Source organism: Poecilia reticulata, linkage group LG6, assembly GCF_000633615.1.
Source record: "Poecilia reticulata strain Guanapo linkage group LG6, Guppy_female_1.0+MT, whole genome shotgun sequence".
Taxonomy (NCBI): domain Eukaryota; kingdom Metazoa; phylum Chordata; class Actinopteri; order Cyprinodontiformes; family Poeciliidae; genus Poecilia; species Poecilia reticulata.
Window position 1 is genome coordinate 18,386,722 of NC_024336.1, and position 21,269 is coordinate 18,407,990.

The 21,269-nt window shown below is 39.6% G+C and overlaps 2 protein-coding genes across 3 annotated transcripts; both read left to right on the forward strand.

Moving 5' to 3' along the window:
- Nucleotides 1-208: 208 nt before the first annotated feature.
- panx2 (pannexin 2) lies at nt 209-10,944 on the forward strand. Of its 2 annotated transcripts, XM_017305452.1 has the most exons (7): nt 209-326; nt 1,596-1,708; nt 2,962-3,611; nt 6,220-7,334; nt 7,639-7,774; nt 8,525-8,710; nt 8,809-10,944. In XM_017305452.1, the coding sequence occupies exons 3-7, from the start codon at nt 3,383-3,385 to the stop codon at nt 9,120-9,122; spliced, it is 1,980 nt and encodes a 659-aa protein (XP_017160941.1). In that variant the 5' UTR covers nt 209-326; nt 1,596-1,708; nt 2,962-3,382; the 3' UTR covers nt 9,123-10,944. The 2 variants fall into 2 exon arrangements, with proteins under 2 accessions (XP_017160941.1, XP_008409854.1); XM_008411632.2 differs by lacking the exon at nt 1,596-1,708.
- An 892-nt stretch (nt 10,945-11,836) lies between these two features.
- Nucleotides 11,837-20,681, forward strand: trabd (TraB domain containing). The gene is made up of 10 exons (XM_008411635.1): nt 11,837-11,929; nt 12,463-12,504; nt 12,731-12,773; nt 14,108-14,274; nt 14,613-14,753; nt 16,579-16,689; nt 16,934-17,073; nt 17,881-18,053; nt 18,500-18,596; nt 18,696-20,681. Exons 1-10 carry the CDS (start codon nt 11,837-11,839, stop codon nt 18,883-18,885), a joined length of 1,197 nt encoding a protein of 398 aa, XP_008409857.1. The 3' UTR covers nt 18,886-20,681.
- Nucleotides 20,682-21,269: the final 588 nt, after the last annotated feature.

The following is a 21,269-nucleotide window of genomic DNA, read 5'->3' on the forward strand; positions in this document are numbered from 1 at the left end:
ATATTTTTTTAATAATATCGATTAAGTGTGGCCGACTTTCCTGCAAGCCATGTCAACAAACCACAAGGCGCTCGCAATTCCGCCTCAAACACTCACAGCTGAAGAGCCGCAGAATCTTTAATTTGTTATCTCTTCCCTTGTTTCCGAGGAAAAGGCAGAGGCGGGGAGGGGAGATGAAGAGAAGAGGGCTGGAGTCACCAGAGGGAGGGAGGGAGGTGGGGGGGTAGAAAAGGCGGAACAAACCGGTGAGCTCCGATACAAGCTGTAGCTTCTCGCCCGCACTGCAGATTAACTCTTACCGCGCCGGGAGGACGCAGCTGGACTCGGTGAGTTGTTATTATTATTTGAATGATTATTTCTCTCGTCCTCGCTGCCCCGCAAATTTGAGCAGTTCGCTCCACAGCAGCAAAAATGCGGCGGTTTGGTCCGGTCTGAGTGCGGACAGGTAGAGAGGGATTCAGGTGCAGAGCATCACAGAGAGTCTCCTCTCGTCTCGTGCACACTCCGAGCTTCACGCACAAGATGCACTTTCGCTTCCTGGCGTGCTCGTCGAATCGATGTATGCTTGATGTTGAGCAGCTTGTCTCCGGTTTCCCGGGAGCTGTCCGCCGCTCAGGTGCTGAAGCGGCTCGTCATCCACAGGCGGCTGTAATTAACTGCAATGCAATGTCTCAGCAATAGAGGTGAAGCCCTGGACCGATGGACCCCCCGCTCTCGGAGACAGCAGCTCGGATCCCAGCCTGCTGCGCTGAGTAGGACATGGTGATCTTTACGTGAAATTCTCCCGTTTTTTGTGCACTTTTGCGCTAACAAGTAAAAGTGTGGAAACTGTTACGGCACCGATTCAGTGGTCTTGAGCTGATCTTTAAGCAGCCCAATCAGAAGCGCTTCTTTAATGTCAGAGAACATTCCGCCCTGGAAGTTCTTCCATGTCCCTTCGTCATCCAATTAATAATGAATGAAGGAATGGGTGGATAAGAGCAGCTCCCCTCCCTGAGCTGCTGTCCTGAAGTCTAACTCTGCCTCTTTTCACAGACAGCTGCACTGGTCCGAGCCAAGCGGGATGTTGTAGTAGGAAAAGATGTGGGATTCCCTGTGTAAACACACCGGTAGCATGGCCCAACTGAGGGGCACAAATGTGTCAGGCTGGAGCAGCGCCACTGGCAGACAGACAGCTGCTAAAATGTGACCCTGCTCCTTTAAATCTAAATTATGTAAACTTTGCCTCTCTTCTGATCATCCTTTAAAGTTGTCTTATGCGGGGTGAAATTTTAAGGTTGCTATCCCAAAAGGGACATCTTGTTCTCTACTTGAGGATCAGTTATTACCCCATGTCAGCATGAACACTGAATAGCGGTCCTTCATAATGCTTCTAAGGATTCTTTTGGTCATGATTCCAATAGTCATGTTCACTTTTAAAGCTGTCTGGAGCACACTAATTGCTTTTTGGACGACTGAAGCTGCAACTCAAGATTTCTCTTTGTAAGATGTTAAATACTACGTTCTAGTGTTGATATGCAAGGGATAGGCTTTTGAAGGATTTAACAAGAGTGAGAGGAGGAGAGATGGAAATATGTTTTCTTTTTTTTTTTTAGCAAAAGAGGAAGAGATGGCATGGGAGGATGAGATTAGTTGATGGTAAATGGATGATGCATTCACACCGAGGACCTTCCCATAACCTTCGTGTTCAAGAAGCCCGCTGCAGACGGTGATGCCTCTGCAAAATTATGTTGCTGGATAAGCATAAATTCAAACTTTTATGAATGCACATGAAAGCTAGAGAACATTGGATAGCACTACGTGTCCGGGATCACTTAAAGTTTTCTGTTCTTTTCCACAGGGATCTATTCTGTGCTCCTCATGTAGAGGTAGAAAAAATGTTGACATCATATTTAAGAAAAAAAAAAAAAAACGTATTTGTGTGAGTCAGTTTCAAGTTTCCTGAAACTGATTCTTTGTACATTGTTGCTAAAATAGGACAGCAATATACAATAGCAGTGCCTTGAAAAAGTGCTTTTTTCCCACATTTTGAGATTGTATTATTCCAAAAAAGCAACAAAGGAGGTTGTAACTCTGAAGGGAAGCTGAGTAGATGCACAGCTCAGGTTGGAGAATCTGTCAACAGGACAAACATTAGTTATGACTCTTTAAATGTGCTCTTCATGAAAAGTAGCAAAAAGAAATTCATTGTAAGTCCTATCTGCAGATTGCGCTGGTCAGATTAGACTGAAAGTTAACTTTTTAAAAATGGATGTCATTTTTTTAAAATGGGAAACTCACTCTCTGTCATCCCAATTCATGACAGACAGGAAAGCTGCAAGCTCAAAGTTGATGTGAATATTGATGTAGATAAATGCAGGTCAATCCTTGAACAGAACCTGCTAGACTGCAAAAAAAACAGAGGCACGGCTCACCTTCCAGCAGGGTAATGGCCTTTAACACAAATCAAAAGCAAACATATAGAAGTTTAGCAGAAAACATATTACTGCGTGTGACCAAAACCAATAAAAAAACCTACATTGACTTAAAAATTGATGTTCTCAAATACCCTCAATCCAATTTTTGTAGGGCAACAATTTCAGTCTGAAAACAAACACTGAACTTATGGACTTTTAAATAAAACATTGCTAAATATTGTGTTTTTCCCGCATTACCATTATGCCCTTCTTTGTGTTCATAAAATCCCAATGAAATACTATTTTAGACATTTGTGGCTAAATATAAGACCATTCAAGGAGCAGACATACTTTTACAGGGTACCGTTTATGGAAACTGAATTGAAGTTTCCTGTCTTCAGCCACATACATGTCTATATCAGAATATGAAAGATAACATTTTCCCACATGATTAGCCACAAATGAAAGAGAAACATTAAAGATACACAGTTACTGTACATGTTGTCTCTGTGTACTCTATAATAGCTCCTATTTTGCAACTCCTAACTTCTTATTTGTTTTCCAGGATCGGATTGGGAAAGCTTCTTCCTTCCAATGCTCACATAACCACTCTTCAGCCTACAATTACTCTCCCTGTGGAGCACAAGAGCTCCTCCTAAACTCAGGTCATTCCTCAAGCTGCCACATACAGAGCTTGTGGACTGCAGCCAGACTCTGTGGGGACGGGACAAAACAAAGGGATGCACGAGGGACACATTGACTGAGAGATGTGCTTCTGACCCTCATGTCTCCTCTTTTGTAAAAGTTGAGCAAACATCACGAATCACCACTTTCTCACATATGTTGACCACGGCTTACAGCGGCCACACATTTTTGTGTGCGTGTTTGCTTCACAGCGTCTTGGCAAGTACCTAACCGCAAGAGGGAGCATCTCGTCTCGCCTCGCTCGCTGAGGGGAGCTGTAGAGCGCAGCCTTCCGTTTCCGCATGCAGAACATCCTCGATCAAAACTTAGACATGGCCACAGCGCTGCTCGCGGGCGAGAAGCTGAAGGAGCTCATCCTGCCGGGCTCCTCTCAGGATGAGAAGGGTGGGGCACTGGCTGGCCTCATGGTGCAGCTCAAACTGGAGCTGCCCTTTGATCGGGTCGTCACCATAGGGACGGTCATCATCCCCATCCTGCTGGTCACCCTTGTCTTCACAAGAAACTTTGCAGGTGGGTGGCTCGGGCCACTACAGGGGCGCTTGGCACTAAAGCAACAACAAAGAAGTATGATTAACGTACAAATGGTTTCAAGCAAACCTGTGTGCCTTGCAAAGCACTCATAGGTGATTTTCAACAACAAACTTCAATACTTTTTAATCAGATTTTATGTGGCAGATCAAAACTAGTGCATAGAAGAAGGAGAAAAACATATACATTTTTCAAAAAAAAAAAAAAAAAAAGAAAATCTGAAAGTGTGGTCATTATATGTAATAGTCCCCTTTACAATGACACCCCACAATAAAATCCAGTGCAACCAAATGCCTTAAGAAGCCAACTCTTCATAACCCATCTGTATGTAATTTAATCGTAGTATAAATATAGCAGTTCTGTGAGGGTCTCTGGGTTTTGTGGGAGAACATATTGAACAAACACTGAACAAACATTATGATGATAAGGAAACTTTGGATTACAGATGTTTCTGGAATGTCACCACCAGCCTTTAACATTGCAACTAAATGTTTTGGCCATTCCTGTTTAAGTTTAGGCTCAATAAATAGCATCTTAGCTCTGGACATATAGTGAAAATTGTTGCTTTAGGCAAATATCTAGCACATTTGCAAGCTTTGTGAAGCGTGAAAGAAGGTTTCTTCCAGTATTGCCTTCTATTCATCTCCTTCTATCTTCCACATCTCCTCTGAGTAGCTAATCTGGTTTATTTGTCCTTCTCCACCTTTGCCTCAGTATTTAATCTCCTAATTTTTCATTGTTCATTTTTACCTAAATTATTCTGCCAATTGGATGTTTTACCAACACTCAAACATGACACAGCATGATTCTTCCCACATCATCTTCTACCAGAGGGATGTTGTTTTCAGGGCAACGTGCAATATTAAGCTTTCCACAACACATGGCATTTTGGCTATAAAGAAAAGCTGTCTGCTTTCATCAGACCACCTTTACCCTCATGTTTTCTTTTCCTCTACATTGCTTTTAGCAAACTGCAGATATGACTGCATGGCCTTCTTTCAACAGCTGCTTTCTTTTAGCGACTCTGTTCAGCTCCCCCCTAGTAACCAAAGGCCTCTTGGTTGCCTCGCTGATTAATGACCTCCCTTCCCAGCCTGTCATTTTAGATGGACTGTCATTTCTTGGTAGGTTTGCAGTTGTACCATGTCTTTCCGATTTTTTTTAACCTCAGATCAGAAAATACGGCAACAAATGTTCAAATGTGATACTGTTTTTTTTAACCCATAACCCTGTTTTGAACTACTCTACAGTTTTTGACTGATCTATCTACTGTGTTTATTGGATTTATGGATTCTGCTTGTTCTCTATGTTCCTTAAATTACATACAGAAATACTCTACTTACTAATAAAGTAAATATCAAATATTATTTACTAACAATATTTAGTAAATAAGACCGTTGGAGATAGGGACCAGATCCTCTCGCAACCACACTAGGGATAAGCATGTAAGAAATTGGATGGATGGATTTAGTAAATAATTACTCTATTTACTAACTGGGTAATCATCTCTGGATTTAATATACAGATATCAAAGTAAGGGATCTGAATACATATTTTCTTACCAATTATGCACTATTTTGTGTTGATCTAAGACATCAGATCCTCCTTAAATACATTAAACAGTAATGTAACATGAGGTCTGGGAAGATCTAAAAAAAATAAATAAATAAAAATTCCAGAGAGTTTAATACTTTTCAGGGGATTGCCATTTTTGTTTCTGTGACAAAGGGAAAACAAACAAAAAAACAAAGCTATAGTTGCGGAATTGCAGAAATATGGGAAAGAGAGTGAGGAAGTAGTTTAGCTGAAATGCAGATTGAAACCTATGGCTGATGGAAATGCTGGCTTGTTGCTGAGTCAGGCGTTCAGCTACAGTGTTTAACCAGCTGGGATTTTAATTGGTGCAGCGACACAATGTGGGAGTTCAAACAGTAAAACATTTCTTAAACAATTCAGCACAAAGACCGGCGGCATGCCTGGTACAATTCTACGTTACAATTATAACAATATAATAGAATAAACGATGGTGTATAAAATTACATTTTATTATCAATTTTTTTTATTATCAATTTATCAATTTTTAATCATTTTTAGAAAATGATTATATTTTCCTTGTTAAAAAAGCTATTGACGTTTCAATAATGTTTAATGTCACTACCAAGTTCCAAAGTCAAACAGAAATTGGGTGAAACTTTAAGTTGCACCATATGGTAAACGCAGCAGAGAGATAAGGTTTGACAGGAACCACACTTCTTTGTTCCTCTATTTGAAATTGACAGAATGTTCTTATGTCACAAAGAAGAATGACTTTGGTGAAAGATACAGTAAGAAACAAATGAATGTCACAAAAATGCTCAGTTTCAACAAGACGAAGGAAGGATGAAATGTTCAGTTTTTTAAATAAAAAAAATGTAAGCATAGCTGAAGAGGAAATATATATGACATGTATTTTGGTATGACACAAGTTTTAATGCAGACTGACATTGAAGCTACTCTATTTCAGTTCATACATTTAAATAAAAATAATTTAGCAGTACTAAAACAAATATTTGACCCACGTTTTTTTTTTTTTTTTCTGTGACCTTTTCAGAGGAGTCCATATACTGTTACACACCGCACAACTTTACCCGAGACCAGGCACTTTACGCAAGAGGCTACTGCTGGACAGAGCTTCGTGACGCTATTCCTAATGTGCAGCCTCATCTTTGGCCCTCGCTGTTCGAACATAAGTTCCTGCCCTACGCCCTGCTGGCCTTTGCGGGGATTATGTACATTCCTGCTTTGGGTTGGGAGTTCCTTGCCTCTACACGACTCACCTCAGAGCTCAATTTCCTGCTTCAAGAGATCGATAACTGCTACCACCGAGCCGCCGAGGGCAGAGCCCCAAAGATCGAGAAGCAGATTCAGTCCAAAGGACCCGGCATAACTGAGCGTGAAAGGAGGGAGATTATAGAAAATGCAGAGAAGGAGAAGAGCCCTGAGCAAAATCTTTTTGAGAAATATTTGGAAAGACGAGGCCAAAGTAACTTTTTAGCTAAGATTTACCTGGCTCGCCATCTGGCCATCATGTGCCTCAGCTCTATCCCCATTTCCTACCTGAGCGCGTACTATGCCCGCCAAAGGCAGAATGAGTTCACCTGTGCGCTCGGCGAGCCTCCGGATACCAGCAGCTACCCAGAGCTAAAGCTGAGAGTCAACTGCAAGCTCCCCGCTGTGCAGCTGCAACGCATCATGGCCGTGGTGGACTTAGCCCTTCTGTGTACCATGAACTTCATCATCCTACTTAATTTGCTGCATCTGTTTGTGGTGCGCAAGTCTAACTTTGTGTTCGACAAGCTGAATAAAGTCGGAATCAAAACGAAGCGACGGTGGCAGAAGTCTCCGTTCTGTGACATCAACATTCTGGCCATGTTCTGCAATGAGAACAGGGATCACATCAAGTCGCTGAACCGACTGGATTTCATCACCAACGAGAGCGATCTAATGTACGACAACGTTGTCAGGCAGCTGTTGGCTGCACTTGCACAGTCCAACCACGATGCTACACCCACTGTGAGGGAGTCTGGGATACAGACCATTGATCCCAACATGGATCCTTCGGATCTCAGAGTGGGGGACATGGCCATGGAGCCACTGGTCATCAAACGGCCCCGGAAGAAGATTAAATGGATACCGAGCTCAAACCCTCTTCCTCAGCCGTTCAAAGTAAGGCAGCGTCTTTCACAAACAACCACAATTTTTCCTTTCATTTGAGCATTCAGTAAATGTCGCAACAGAATAATTCCAGCAGAACTGTAATGCAACTATGTTGAAAACCACCAGTGCAGAGGTAAAAATATAACTACATTGCAAAGGAGGACAGATCAAAGTGTTATCAGTACTCAATACTTTGAATGCCCTCACATATAGAACTGCATGTGAGGGGCTAAAATGCTGCCGTTTTTGGTTCTTGAAATGTAAATGTTTAACCCCCGAAAAATAACCAAATACTTAAATGTTTGTCACGAAGGAACCACACACTTTGACCCGCTTGGAAAACAACACCAAGCCTGAAAAGCCCAAACCACTGAGACGCAAAACCATGGCAGACAGCCTCATAGCACCACTGCTGGACAGTAAAGGCACCCAACATCCTGCAGCTAAAGGTATACTGCAATATCTGTGTGCATGGCATGGTAAGTGTAGACGTATGGCTCTCAGTATCCTCAGTAAAGGTACGTAAAAAGTACGTACCTTTACCTCAGTAAAGGTACCTCAGTACCTTTAGGTTATTCTTTTCCTGCTCTAGCATAATATCCCACAGAAGGGTGAAAATGTTTAAAGTTTTAGTTCTACTTCAAATTTTTAAGTTGGCTAGTTTATGAAATTTTAATACACTTTCTATTTTAATTGAGCATAAATATTATGAAACACAGTGTCCTTATTCTCTTCAACAGGAAAAACAGAAGAACACGATATACATATAAGACGATTGATATGTCAGCTGCTACATAAGTTTCTATATGCTTAAAACCTAAAGCCATTTACTATGTACTGATTAAAATGACTGAATTGTTTAAAATGTTGCAGGTGTTTGCATATTTAAACAGACTAAGTCCATGCTACTCCTATTCATTTGTTCATAAGTTTGTGTACATGTGTTTCCATCTATTTAGATACAAACACATTTGAGCTCAGGTCTTTTTAAGACACCCTTGATCAAAAAACGGCAAAACTCCCTTCACACCCCCCAAAACAAACAAACAAAGAAAAAAAACAAAAACAAAGACAAAATGCTTTTGAGAATAATGGTGCTGAAACAAAACTATTTTTCTAACGCTCCACTGTACACCTAGCTTTCAAACACTCACATTAGGTTTCTTTTTAAGTCAGAGAGCTTGTTTTCTCATTTGCAGACATCAGTGGGATGGAGAAAAAGCACGCACGAAACTTCTCCCTGGACGTCCATCCATACATGCTGACGAATCGCAAGCCCAAGGTGGAGGCCTCAGTGGTTGAACCGCTACCACCAGAGCACAATCTGGACGCAGTTTACCTTGAAGGCACTCACACTATTGTCCATGTGTCTTGTGCACTGACAGGTGGGCTTTACTACAGTTTGAAATTCATTCTTATCACAGAGCCTTTTCTTACAACCTTTTTGAATCTGCTACTCGATGTATGCCGCATGTCTTTTCAGAAACCAAGGTTAGCTCCCCAGTATCGACCACTGCTGCCTTTCCCACAGCAACTCTGGCCTCCATCACATATGTGAATGGCGTGAGCCCAAACCCTCCCTCTAGCGAGGATGCGCTTAGTCCCAAGTCCTCCCCTGCACAAATAGATCTTCTGCCCCCAATGGAGAACCCTGGGCCACCACTGCTGACCAAAGCCCCCACGCACCAGCTCCTGAGCATTCATCACACTCTTTTTGAAGAAGAAGAGGATGCAGAAAACAGAAGAGGCAGGCTGGAAGAAAGACCTGGGGAGCTCATTGCGGCTGGAGAATGTTGAAAAAAAAAATGTATCCGATTTCTAAGCATACGATCACGATCGCTACACTCTCCTTTTCCAAAAATCGTCCTTTTCTCCTCATAGCAACTTCTGTGATTGGTGGATTGTGTCGACTGACGGGATGAAATTCAACAGCGGGATGATAGCACAAAGTGTGGTTGTAGGAAAAAGAGGGAGAAATGATGATAACACTTGTGTATTTGTCATAGGAAATGATGTCGCCTTCATGCCTCAGGATGACTGTGTTCAGCTGATCACCCACCAATGAAACCAGCAGTGATATATTATTCAACAGGGTGCTAAAGAGCAGGGTAAAACAGCTATGCTAAAAAAAAAAAACAAAGGTGCAAGGTGAACGAAAAATTAACAAGCTTTTTAATATGAAAAATGAGAGACACCTTACAAATCCACATTACCTAGAAAGACTGCATTACAGCTTAAAACAAAAACAGTATGTATTTAAAACATATTAACACTTTGTCCCTTTATCCCTCTAGCCAAGTAGAAATGTAGCTCACGCAATACAGCTGTCGAGAACTTCACACTTAATATGCAAACGATCACAATATATATGTGGCAATAATGTATGCGCTTTGAGCATTATACTTCACAAAATGTGTTGGTATATGTTGGGTGTTTCAAATCTAAAATAGTTCCATGGCTTATCATTTTCATTTCAACATTGCCATTGACACTTCACTGTATGTGCACATCGTTTATAACAGCAAGATGACTTGTTATATGATTGTGAGACGGTAAAGGGTAATGATAGAGGTATAGTGCCTTGCAAAAGTATTCATACCCTTTAAACGTTTTTGCAAATTTTACTCGCTTCATTGCGATTTTTGTTGGAGAATAGAATGCGGAATGCAAAGAAATGCACAGAAGTAGAAGGAGAAGGATACCTGATTTCAATACTTTTCTAATCTAACATAAAAAGTGTTTCATGAATTGGTATTCAGACTCTGAAGTCAATACTTTATAGAACCACCTTTCGCTGCAGTCATTTTTTTTAGCTATTACTTTGACCATCGAGAGATTTTTACATTTTTGCCCATTATTCTTTGCTAAATAGCTCAAATTGAGTGAAATTGGACAGACCACCTGAAGACATCAATTTTCAAGACTTGCCACCATTTCTCAACTGAAGTTACTGTAGGTCAGGACTTTGATCCTCATCAATGTAACTTAGGAATATGATTTGATTTGAAGCAATATGCTAAAACGGTAGCTGTATGTTTCTTGTTTTCCTGCTGTAAGGTTAACATCTGTCCCAGTCTCAAATTTTTGCAGCCTTTGACAAGTTGTCGACTTGTATTAACTTTTATTGAGCAAAATTCACTTTCCCATCAACCAGGTTTGTGCAGGATTTACAGCTGACCTACTGACAGATTCTCCCGCCCGAGCGGTAAATATCTGCAGCTCTTTCAGAGCAACTATGTGCCTTTTCGCCCCTTCACTGATTAATGTCTGCCCAATTAATGCTTACTCATCCTGTCAGACTTTCAAATGCACCATACTTTTTTTCATTCTCAGATTATGGATTAAAAAGTGCCTGGTTGTAAGTTTGTAAAGTATATTATTTAACCTAGCCCTTCTTTTTATCCCCACCACCTTCCTGTCCTCTCCTGTGTCTGGTGCATTTCTTGGTTTAAAAAGGCCACACTTTGATTTCCGTGATAAAAATAAATAAATAAAAAATGGTGAAACACGTAGACTTTTTCAATTTCATTGGAAAATTCCACATGACTTTGTGTTGGTCAGTCACATAAAATCCCAATAAACCCATTGGAGTTTGTGATTCTAACTAGATAAAATTGTAAAAAAAAAAATAAATAAATAAAGATAAAAAATATGAATACTTTCGTGAGGCACTGTGTGTTGTTAATAAACTAAGAGGGGAAAAGCTGGTGGCCTATTAAAAACAGGAATCAGCTCAGTTTGATAAATGAAGCTGAACTTGTTGAGGTGGTGTGATGCAATGTAAACAAAGTGATCCGCAACACGTTCAACTATTCCTTTTTGAACGGTTTGTTGCAAGAATGAGTAAGCTTTTATGCTGTCTGATGCTCTGATACAATCCAAAATTCTTTCTGTAAATTAAATCACAAGTAGTTAGAATATATATTTATAATACTTGTAGAAAAATAGCAAGCATACGCACATATGAACGCCCTTTTTCCACAAAAAAAAGTGTCACATGTGCTACTCTCAAACTTTTTTGCACATATGATAACAGGAACTTCAATAAAGGAACTGTAATACTTATTGACACATCAGCATGACATTGTTGCAGAAGATGTCACTATCCAGCGTAAAGGGCCTCATGTATTCATCTATACATGCGAAACTCACTCATTTTCTTGGGGCATTGAAGAGACACACTGTGGCTTACAACTTTCCACTTCAGCTCAACATCATACTCCTAAGGCTGCCTCGTGATAATACTCAAGCACACTAAATGCATCCACAAGCACTTTACGACTAGAAGCACTAGTGAGTTAATGACTCTGCTTAAAACTCATGTTCTGTGTTGAATTTCACATTAGCCTACAGCTGACGAAGAGAGAAACCTCTGACTGTGTGAAAAGCTACTGGACTTGCAGAGTCCAGAATTTGACTGTACCTTGTGAAATGTCTTAGTGAAAACACAAATAAAACATTTTCTTTCTAAAAAAAAAAAAAAAAAACTAGGTGTTGTGGCATGTGCCTACATGTACCAGAATGCACCGCGGCTGTCAGTATTAACCAACCGAGTGTTGCTCTGTTACACTAGCAAACAGCAGTGGGACAGACGCGCTGGCTTTGTAAGTAACATTTTGTTCTGCAACATTTTTGGTGGGTTTTTGATGTCCGATATGACACAGTAACTGGTTATATTGTAAATTTATTTTTGGTTTAAAATACATACATTACCAATTTTTTTTGTCGAATTAGCTAGCTTATGTTAGCCCGAGTTAGCCTTATTTGCAGGAAGCTAGCAAAACCGTGAAGTTTTTTTTTGTAAGGAAAGTGTTTACATTCGGTACAGCAAAATGTATTTATAAAAAAAAACATTAGAAAAAGTCTTTTTGATGGGTTACTTTCTCATAGATGTCTCTTCATTTTCATAGCGATGACATCTTTGGGAGATCTCCCTATTTGTTTGATTTATTCTTTTAGTGACAGTCACCACTTTTCACAGCACATTTTCTGCGTTGTAACTGTTAGCCACCTTTAGCCAAGCCGGTAGTTGTTGTGTTACGTACACACAAAGCAACGTCAGCAGTCAGTGCGTGTCTGTCAGTGAACGCCTCACTGTTCACAGTTTCACTCCTCTTATTCTCCATGTCGCACGCAGTTTTCGTTTTCTCCAATCATGGACAAAGACAACAAATCAGAGGTGAGGAAAACAAGACAAACAAAAAAAAAAAAAATCTTGTGTGAAGACGGATTGAGTGACACTGTTAAGTTTCACGGTGATGTACCATTAGTTAATGTTTAGTTGGAAAATGTTGTCTAGTCTTTAATGATCCGCTAGCCTCAGACAGGAGTTACCTCTTAATCTCGAGCAGAGCTGAACAAGCCATCAGACATTGATGATGTTTTCCTGTTTGGTTGTCTCACAGGATGCTTCAGGAGACACACCACCTTGTATAGCACCAGGAATGGGTACGCTTTTTTGTTTTTATATCATTGTCAAATTGAAACAAAAAAATATGTTCACAATTCACCCGTGCACTGGCAAATGATCTTGATTGTCTGCTGAATAACGCTTTGTTAGGCAACATTTTATTCAAAAGTTTTAAAGTCGCCTGTATCAGTTTCTCGGTTTATTACAACAAATACTTTTGGTCTGTTACATAATGTTACTTTAAAAAAAAAAAAGTAATCTTGAGCAATATTGCTGGGTTTCAGATGAGTATGTGTCCTGTACGGTTGTTCCAACTGTTCTAATGGAGAGAAAGATCAACGTTATTTTCGTGTTTCGAAAGTAGTTGGTCACAAGGGAGTTAATTTTAAAAACTTACTGAAAAAGAGGGGAAAAGTGGATCAACAATCTACCGCTAAAAGCAGAAGGTGCGGAAACTAACAATGCCAGAGTTTGCAACGCATCGTTTGAATCGTATTTCCAGATATTTTATTTAACAGTTACTTAGAAGGACAACCATTCACGTGTAAGGTAAGATATATTATTTTTACGCCCTAGCTTGGTAGTCTCTAGAGTAATGTCGTTAGCAGCTAATTCAGTGCCGAGTCACGGACAGAAAATATAATATTTATTCAGCGGGACTTTTATGCTAAAAAAAAACAACAGCTAAATAACCTACCCAGCCATGCAGTTACAGTGAGCTGTGACTATTCTCCCCCACATGATTCATGTCTGGCTCAACATTAACATACAATTCCAGCATGAATTTGGGTTTACAGAACCTAAATAAATTACTTACCAGGAGATCCAAGCACATAGACGTCTGCCTCAGCCTATTTTGGGCATTAGCGTACTCCTTGTGATCCATTTTGAAAGCAGAGATGTCCACTTCCGGACCTCCATCTGAATTTCGCGTGTCATCCGGGTCACGTGTCTGCAACCTAGCAATAGGTACTTCTAAAATTACGTGACTATCTTAAAAAGTTTTATATTTTTGTCACTCATTTCAAAACCTGAAACCTGTATGTTATATAGATTCGTTACACATAGAGTGAAATATTCCAAGCCTCTGTTTATAATTTTGATGATTACAGACAATGAAAATTCAAAACTTTGTGTCTGGGGAAAAGTAGAATATTACATACAATGAATTAAAGAGGTATATTTTAAACAAAATTGCCAGGTTTCGGAGAAGTATGTTCATTCAGTACTGTATTAGGTCAGAACTCCATCTTACCTACTGAATGTCTAAAGTAAAGGTGTTGGTAGGAGTGGTTTTGATGTTAGATTTTAACATAACAGTTTTAGTATTTTAATTCTGGCTTCATTAACCACCTCTGCTGTCTGTGTTCAGCGGACGGTGAGACGTTGGAGATGCTGTGGCAGTTCCGAGCCAAGCTCCGCCAGGACTCCCCTGAGCTTCCAGAGACGGTGACCCGCCTCACTGCTCCTGATGGGAGCGTCCTGTACTTGGTGGGCACTGCCCATTTCAGCGAGGACAGCAAAAATGATGTGTCGACGGTAAGCTGAACAGGCAAAGACGAGGAATGTAGACTTGGCAGATTGTAAAGTTACTCACACCGTCTTAAAAATGTGGTACTCTGCAAAATGACAGTGAAATAATGTGCGTAATTAACAGGCTAAGTGATAATGACTTTCCTCTGGGTGTCACTGACAATTGGGTTGGTGAGCTCATTTAGTCAAGTGTCATCTGGTCTTCATTCCTCATCCCTGAAACTTTCTTCGTTCATTTTACTTATTGGTGTGGTGTTTTCCACTTGTCTTTCTTACATTTTGATGTTATTGTGCACCCAGTATCTTATCTATCCCACTCAACGCCTTTTCTGCCCCTCGTCCAGACAATCCGCGCTGTGCAACCAGACGTGGTGGTGGTGGAGCTTTGCCAGTACAGGGTGTCAATGTTACGCATGGATGAGAACACGCTGCTGAGGGAAGCCAAAGACATCAACCTGGAGAAGGTTCAGCAAGCCATCAAGCAGGTTAGGCTTTCAGAAAGATCTGATTAAAATCTGATCTGAGAAAGTGGTGGCGGTATAAATACTACAAACTTGTATAGCAAGTTTGCAGTAGAATCAGAACACAGGAGAAATGGTGGTTTTGTGGTATTCCTATAAAAATGATTGCTGCATTGAGCTATTATTAATGGAGAATTAAATAAACAAATGCGGTAAACAAAAAGCAGTGAATAATTGTTAAGTGAATGGAAAACGATGCATGTTTCTAAAACGTTTTTACGAATAAACATCTAAAAAGTCTGATATGCATAATGTGGGCATCTGCCCTGATCCAATACATTGCACGACCACCTTTCACCAATCTGAGGTATGTTTTTGCTAGCTCTGCGCATCTAGAACCATTTTTCTTTGTAAAATAGGTCATGTTCCATCAGATTAGATGGAGTGGGTTTATAATAATCACTTCTCAAGTCTTGGACTTTGGAACACTCTACCACGCAAATATGCTATTTAGGTGTATGGAGTTTGTTTAAAATGGTTTTTGTCACAAGCCTCTATTTAGAGCTACATTCACACAAATCAGAATTTTTATTTATTTATTTTCCATATGCAACCCATATCTGACTTTTTCACGGCAGTCTGAATGGTCTAATTCTGATCTTCTCAAACCCCCCGGCACCTCCCAAAAAAATTCCTATATGTGCCACTTCCATATGTGGAACTGAATCGGGTACATTTAGTTTCATAGTTTTCAAAGCGCCTGCAGCCAGAACGGTCACGTCGCATTTTATCTGGTTTTTACGTCATAATTCTGCACCAGAAGAAGCCAGATGAGGTCAATCTGGACGTAAACACTGGGGAGAAATTATTGTTATAAAATAAGTCTGTCAGTGAAGCGCATCACATCCCACCGCTCCTGTTTCAGATCACACATCCAAACAGAAGTTGCAATCAAATGCTTCACACAATATTAGATGCACTTTTTTTTTTTACTAGCTTCCATTCTTGTGATTTCGTGGCAATACTGTCAGATCCCATCGCTCAATAACTTTAAAATCCATAGATGGCGGCATCTGATGTTACTTCAGATATTAAATGGCACACTGCTGTGGGGCAATATTAGTCTCATTGGGGTCACATTGAATTAGTAGAATGAACTAACTGCCACGCAAAAGAAAAAACTAAATTGAACTGAGCATCAAGACCTGCTGTGTGGATATAACTGTATGTAGTGTTTTAAATTGATGAATTATGATTTATGATGTTATGCTCCTGCGACAAAATAATAGTATCTGTCTGTTTATCCGTCCAATTAAATATTATACTATTTAAAACTTTAACGTGAGCAATTAAATAAAAAAATAAATTCTAAGACAAAAAGGAAGCTAATGATGACATTTTAAGACTGGAGTTATATCTTCATGCTTCTTTGTGCTGGTTAAAAGATGAGCTGCGGTGTTTTGAACTATTTGCACTGGCTGCAGAGATGAGTGGTCTAGCCCAACATATAAACAACTGCAGAGAAGAAGTAATGAAAGCATGGACAACCTTCTCGGGGTCCTTTTTAAAAGAGAGCTATGACTTTTCTTCAGCAATGAGTCATAGTTTTGAGAAAAAAGGCTTGAGGTAATGACTGTACTTACCTGTTTGCCCAATTTGAGATTGCTGTCTGGAATAACACCCGGATTCCCAGAAGTATTTATTCAAACGAGAACCTCAGCTGCGCAAGAGAGTCGGGATACGATTTGTCAAACCACAACTTCTGGCTGCACTTCAGTTCACCAGCCAGTTTTTTGTGTTACGAAAGGTATTGCAGTTGAAATATTTACTCTTTGTCTCTGTCTCTCAGAATGGGCTCATGTCTGGCCTGATGCAGATTCTCCTGCTCAAAGTTTCTGCTCACATCACGGAGCAGCTAGGAATGGCACCTGGAGGAGAATTTCGAGAGGCTTATATTGAGGTAAGTCACTCAGAAACTTGTGTTGCGCAAATTAATGTTGTGCCAAATCTTATGCCAAACAGAATTTTGTCATTTCTGACTTGGAGGTGTGTCATCTAGAACTGCATTTCCTCCTCCTTGTCTCACACAGAGCCGTTACCTTAAACAAGCTTCATAATAGGGCTGTTGGAAACGGAGGACTAGTTGGTTTAATTATGTACTCTTGATGTATTTTGATATTCTGAAAGTATTTCTTTCCTCACAGGCGGGACGAGTCCCATTCTGTAAATTTCACCTTGGGGACAGGCCAATCCCAGTGACCTTAAAGAGGACCATAGCTGCTCTCAGTTTATGGCAGAAGGCCCGTCTGGCCTGGGGTCTTTGCTTTTTGTCAGATCCAATCAGGTACAAACTCCCCCAATGAACCTTTTTTTTTTTTTTTACTACGATGAAATTGGATGCTTGGTTGAAAATTGCATAAACTGCAGCTTAATTTCCTTTATTTAACCAACTGAGATCCAGATCTCAAGATCCAGATTAAAAAGTGAACAAAAACTCCTCTATCCTTACTTCGATGTTGATGTCTCACTAGTCATGCTGATGGCAATGGATGTAGTGGGCAAAAGCTAAACGTTGAGGGAACATTAAATTATGACACCTGCTGAATTTGGTGCAAATCACACAATCTGTTATTAATTAGAAAGATTGTAGTGAACATTTAAGAATCTTTGATATCTGTTTGTACGATGAGAACTTCCAGTAAATCTGCTAGTGTTTTGAAAAACCCATGTATGGTGTATTGGATTGAAAGCTCATTATTCAAAGTGCCAATTTAAGCTGATTTTGTTTCTAATGTTAAGCTTCTGATAGTTAGGTTAGCCTCTCCTGGGAGGATAAAATTAAGTAATATTTAAAAGCATGTGTTTAATAATTTGGCTGAGGCATGTTTTGGTCTCCCAATTAAAATGTTTTGAGACAAAACAAGTTTGTGCAAAACATAAAAAAATAAAAGTTTGTCTCAAAGAAGCAAACTGTAAAACCTTTTAATGAGCATTTACAAGTTTTTCTTTCTTTTTTTTTGCTTCAAGTCATTTTCACAAAGTTTATCCACTGTAGAATACCTCTAAAACATTACATTTGCACTTAAAACACTTGTTTTTTGTTTTTTTTTACTTCATCATCTCCATCTAAGCGTTGTGTGTGCTGTTTCAGTAAAGAGGACGTAGAGAAGTGTAAGCAGAAGGACCTGCTGGAGCAAACCATGTCTGAGATGATCGGCGAGTTTCCTGCTCTCCATCAAACCATTGTGGCTGAAAGGGATATCTACCTCACACACAAACTCCGCCAGGCAACACGCTGTGTGGAGTCGCCATCTGATGGCCAGAGTGTGTATTGCATGTTTTTCTTCAGTTTCCAGTACAGAGATATCTGTCATCATTAACGTATTAAGGGAAATAATCATGTCATGTAATTGTATAAACTGAATATATGGCGAGTTTAGACTCACTCCTCTTTCCAAAAGAGCAGATTGGACAACACCACATTTGTGAATTTTCAGAGTTCTCAACTCGGTTCATATCTTTGTTGCACGTGTTAAAAATGTGAGATTTTAAGGGGCAGGATTATGTAAAATAGACAGGAGCTTTATAAAGAGATACACATTTGAAGTCATTAAATTGCAAAGTCAAACTTCTTTTAAGTCATGTTTGTTATATGCAGCATTTTTACAACGACTAAAGGCAACATAATTATTTGATTGTGTTATAAAATGGCACTATGTTTCTTTAAGCTATATAAATAACAAAATGTGAAATTTCTTTTTTCCCAATAGAAGTGCCTGCTGTGGTTGTTGGAGTTGTAGGAATGGGTCATGTCCCTGGCATTGAACGAAACTGGGATATGGAGCTCAACGTTCAAGAAATTATGACGTAGGTTTTCTACCCGGTAACTGAATACTAAAAAAAAAAAAAAAAGTAGTCGCGGGATGAAACGAATATTTTTGTTTCTGCTTTATCTCTCTCCTTCAGTGTCGCACCGCCCTCACAACTCAGCTGGATGCTACGCACTGTTGTGAAGGGCGTCTTGATGGGAATGCTGGGATACGCCTGTTATCGAGTTGGAGGAGGTTTAGGTCGAACCCTGCTGACGTTACCAGCAGTCCAGTCTTTGATTGAGACTCTTCGGCTCCAGCCGCCTGACCCCGCTGGACCTCTCTAAGCCGTCTTTCACTCAAGATTTGATTATTATTCTTTTTTTTAAAAAGATGCATTTATCACCGATGGCCTTAAAAGCAGGAGGTGAGGCTGGACGAATGGGTGCACCAGCTCACACCTGGGAACTGATGAGGACCTCTCTGGGGTCAAGAACCTTTCACCTCCGATCGATGTCCCTAACGGCACAGTGGGACTGTACTGCCAAAGAAACCACAACTGTACTCTAATCCTGCATTTCTGGCAATTATATTCTACATAAATTTGCTCAAATTAGAGTAACATTTCCCTGTTGTTCCTGAAATTTATTTACACACGGCTTTATTTTGCTAATCCTCCAAGGAATCGAATTTAATAATTTTCCTGGACATAATAGGACACTTGTTTGTTTTTTTTTTTTTTTGAAAGAAGCCATTTTCTGAGTACCGGGCAGATTCTTGGTAATTGGTCCAGCACTTTATAAGAGGACTTAACTTATAGTGTTATTTAAATATAAACAGATTAGATTAATTTCACTGTGTGTCTGAACTAGAAAGTCGATCATGATTTTTGACAAAATAATTTCAAAGATATTTGCATGGTGCTCATTCCTCGCATTCAGGATTAGCAGAAGAAACTCTGGTGATTGCTCTTTGCTACGAACTTTACAGCCAAGTGCCTCATGTTTCAGCTGGAAGGGCTACTGTGAAATCCACTTTTTGTTAGCTCCATCTGACGAATGATTAGTGCAATTATCAACAGTTTGAACATCTTACTATTTTGTAATGAGAGGACATGATGTTTATGATGACTTTGAAATTTTACCAAAACTGCAACATTTTTCGTGGGCTCACACTTGCATCTTACAGGAACACTGATGCTCAGAAGGCCTCGCGCTGCCTCACAAAACAGTGGGGTGAGAACATTTTATGTTTTGTTTTACCCTTTAATATGATTAAGTGTACCATATTTTTAATCAGTTGACAGTCGGTGCATTGGCTGTCCATATATATGCATTCTTATTTATTGTGAAATTGTGGAACTAGATGGAAATGAAAGTTGCTTTGTTTCCCCTCAGAGTAAAGTGGGGCCATAAAGGTTTGTGCATTAATAAATCTGTTTTATTTGGACTGCTGAACAAAATCTGTAAAAATTTAGCCTTACTTTTATCACTGCTGCCTTTGACCCTCTGATTGCCTCCTCTGCTATAGCCTATCACCAACACATGTGTATTCATATTATGTTCTGTTACTGCATGTATAACAAAAAAAAAGACAACCCTAGATTAAAAAAGGAGGGTGTCAAAGTATAGTACAGTAAGTTCTGTCAACATAAATGCATGATTTTAAATCTATCGTTGATATCCAGGTAATTTAAGTGACTTCTAAGTATTTTTATCATTAACTGTAAATCAAAATGAGGGATGTGAAATAAGTTACCGTACATAATTTATTATAACATGTCAATGGGTCCAATGAATTGATGAAGAGTGTAATGTTCATTTATTTTTAAAAAGTAGAATTAAAACCAGTGCCAGCTATTTGCCGTCTGAGCTTATTCAGGTAACAGGTCTTCCGAATGATTAAAACATTTTGAAGAAATGCGTTAAAGACTGAAGTTGTCGCAGGTTGTTTTCATATTTGTATCCGATTACCTTCAACCAAAATATGTAATTTACTGTATGCCTGAGAACTCAAGAAGAGACTATGAAAGGCTGTCTTGGTCGTATTAACTGATTAGCCTGCACCCTTTACTTGTTTTTCACTGTAAATGTACCAAACACTGACTCTTCTATAATAGTAAAAGTGAACTATATTTGCTTCAGTGCCTGTCTTGTTCTGTGATTGGTATGCGTCTTTACTTTATAGAATAATGACAATCTTTAATATCAAATACATAATAATGAACTAAACTTGGCTTACAATTTGGTGATTTTAGATGTGGGGTTCAAACTTTTCCCAATGTGTCTGTTTGTCTGTCATGTGTTTTCATCCACTGGTTCTTAGAGCTGCGTTCTCTCTCCGTGGTACCCAGACACCCCCCCCCAGCCCTACACGTTTTGGATATGTCTGTGTTTCAGCACATTTAATTTAAATGATTGCATGACTTCCTCTGCATGCTGCAGACAGTGCTACTGAAGCCTGTTGATCAGTTATTTAGGTGTGTGGCAGCAAAGAGACACATAAAACATGCAGGGCGCCGGGTTTTGACGTCAAAAAGCAGACTATTTTTTTCTAAAGTGGCTATGAATGGTTTAAAATAGTTTATATATGTGCAAAAGGGGGGTTCTGTGTTTCTCAAGTATTTTAATTTTTTTTCGTTATTGCAGTCTATTCTCATCTTATTTATCTATCTTAAACAATAAAAGCATGTTTCGGTACACTGAATTAACCGAAAGTAAAAAAAAATTCA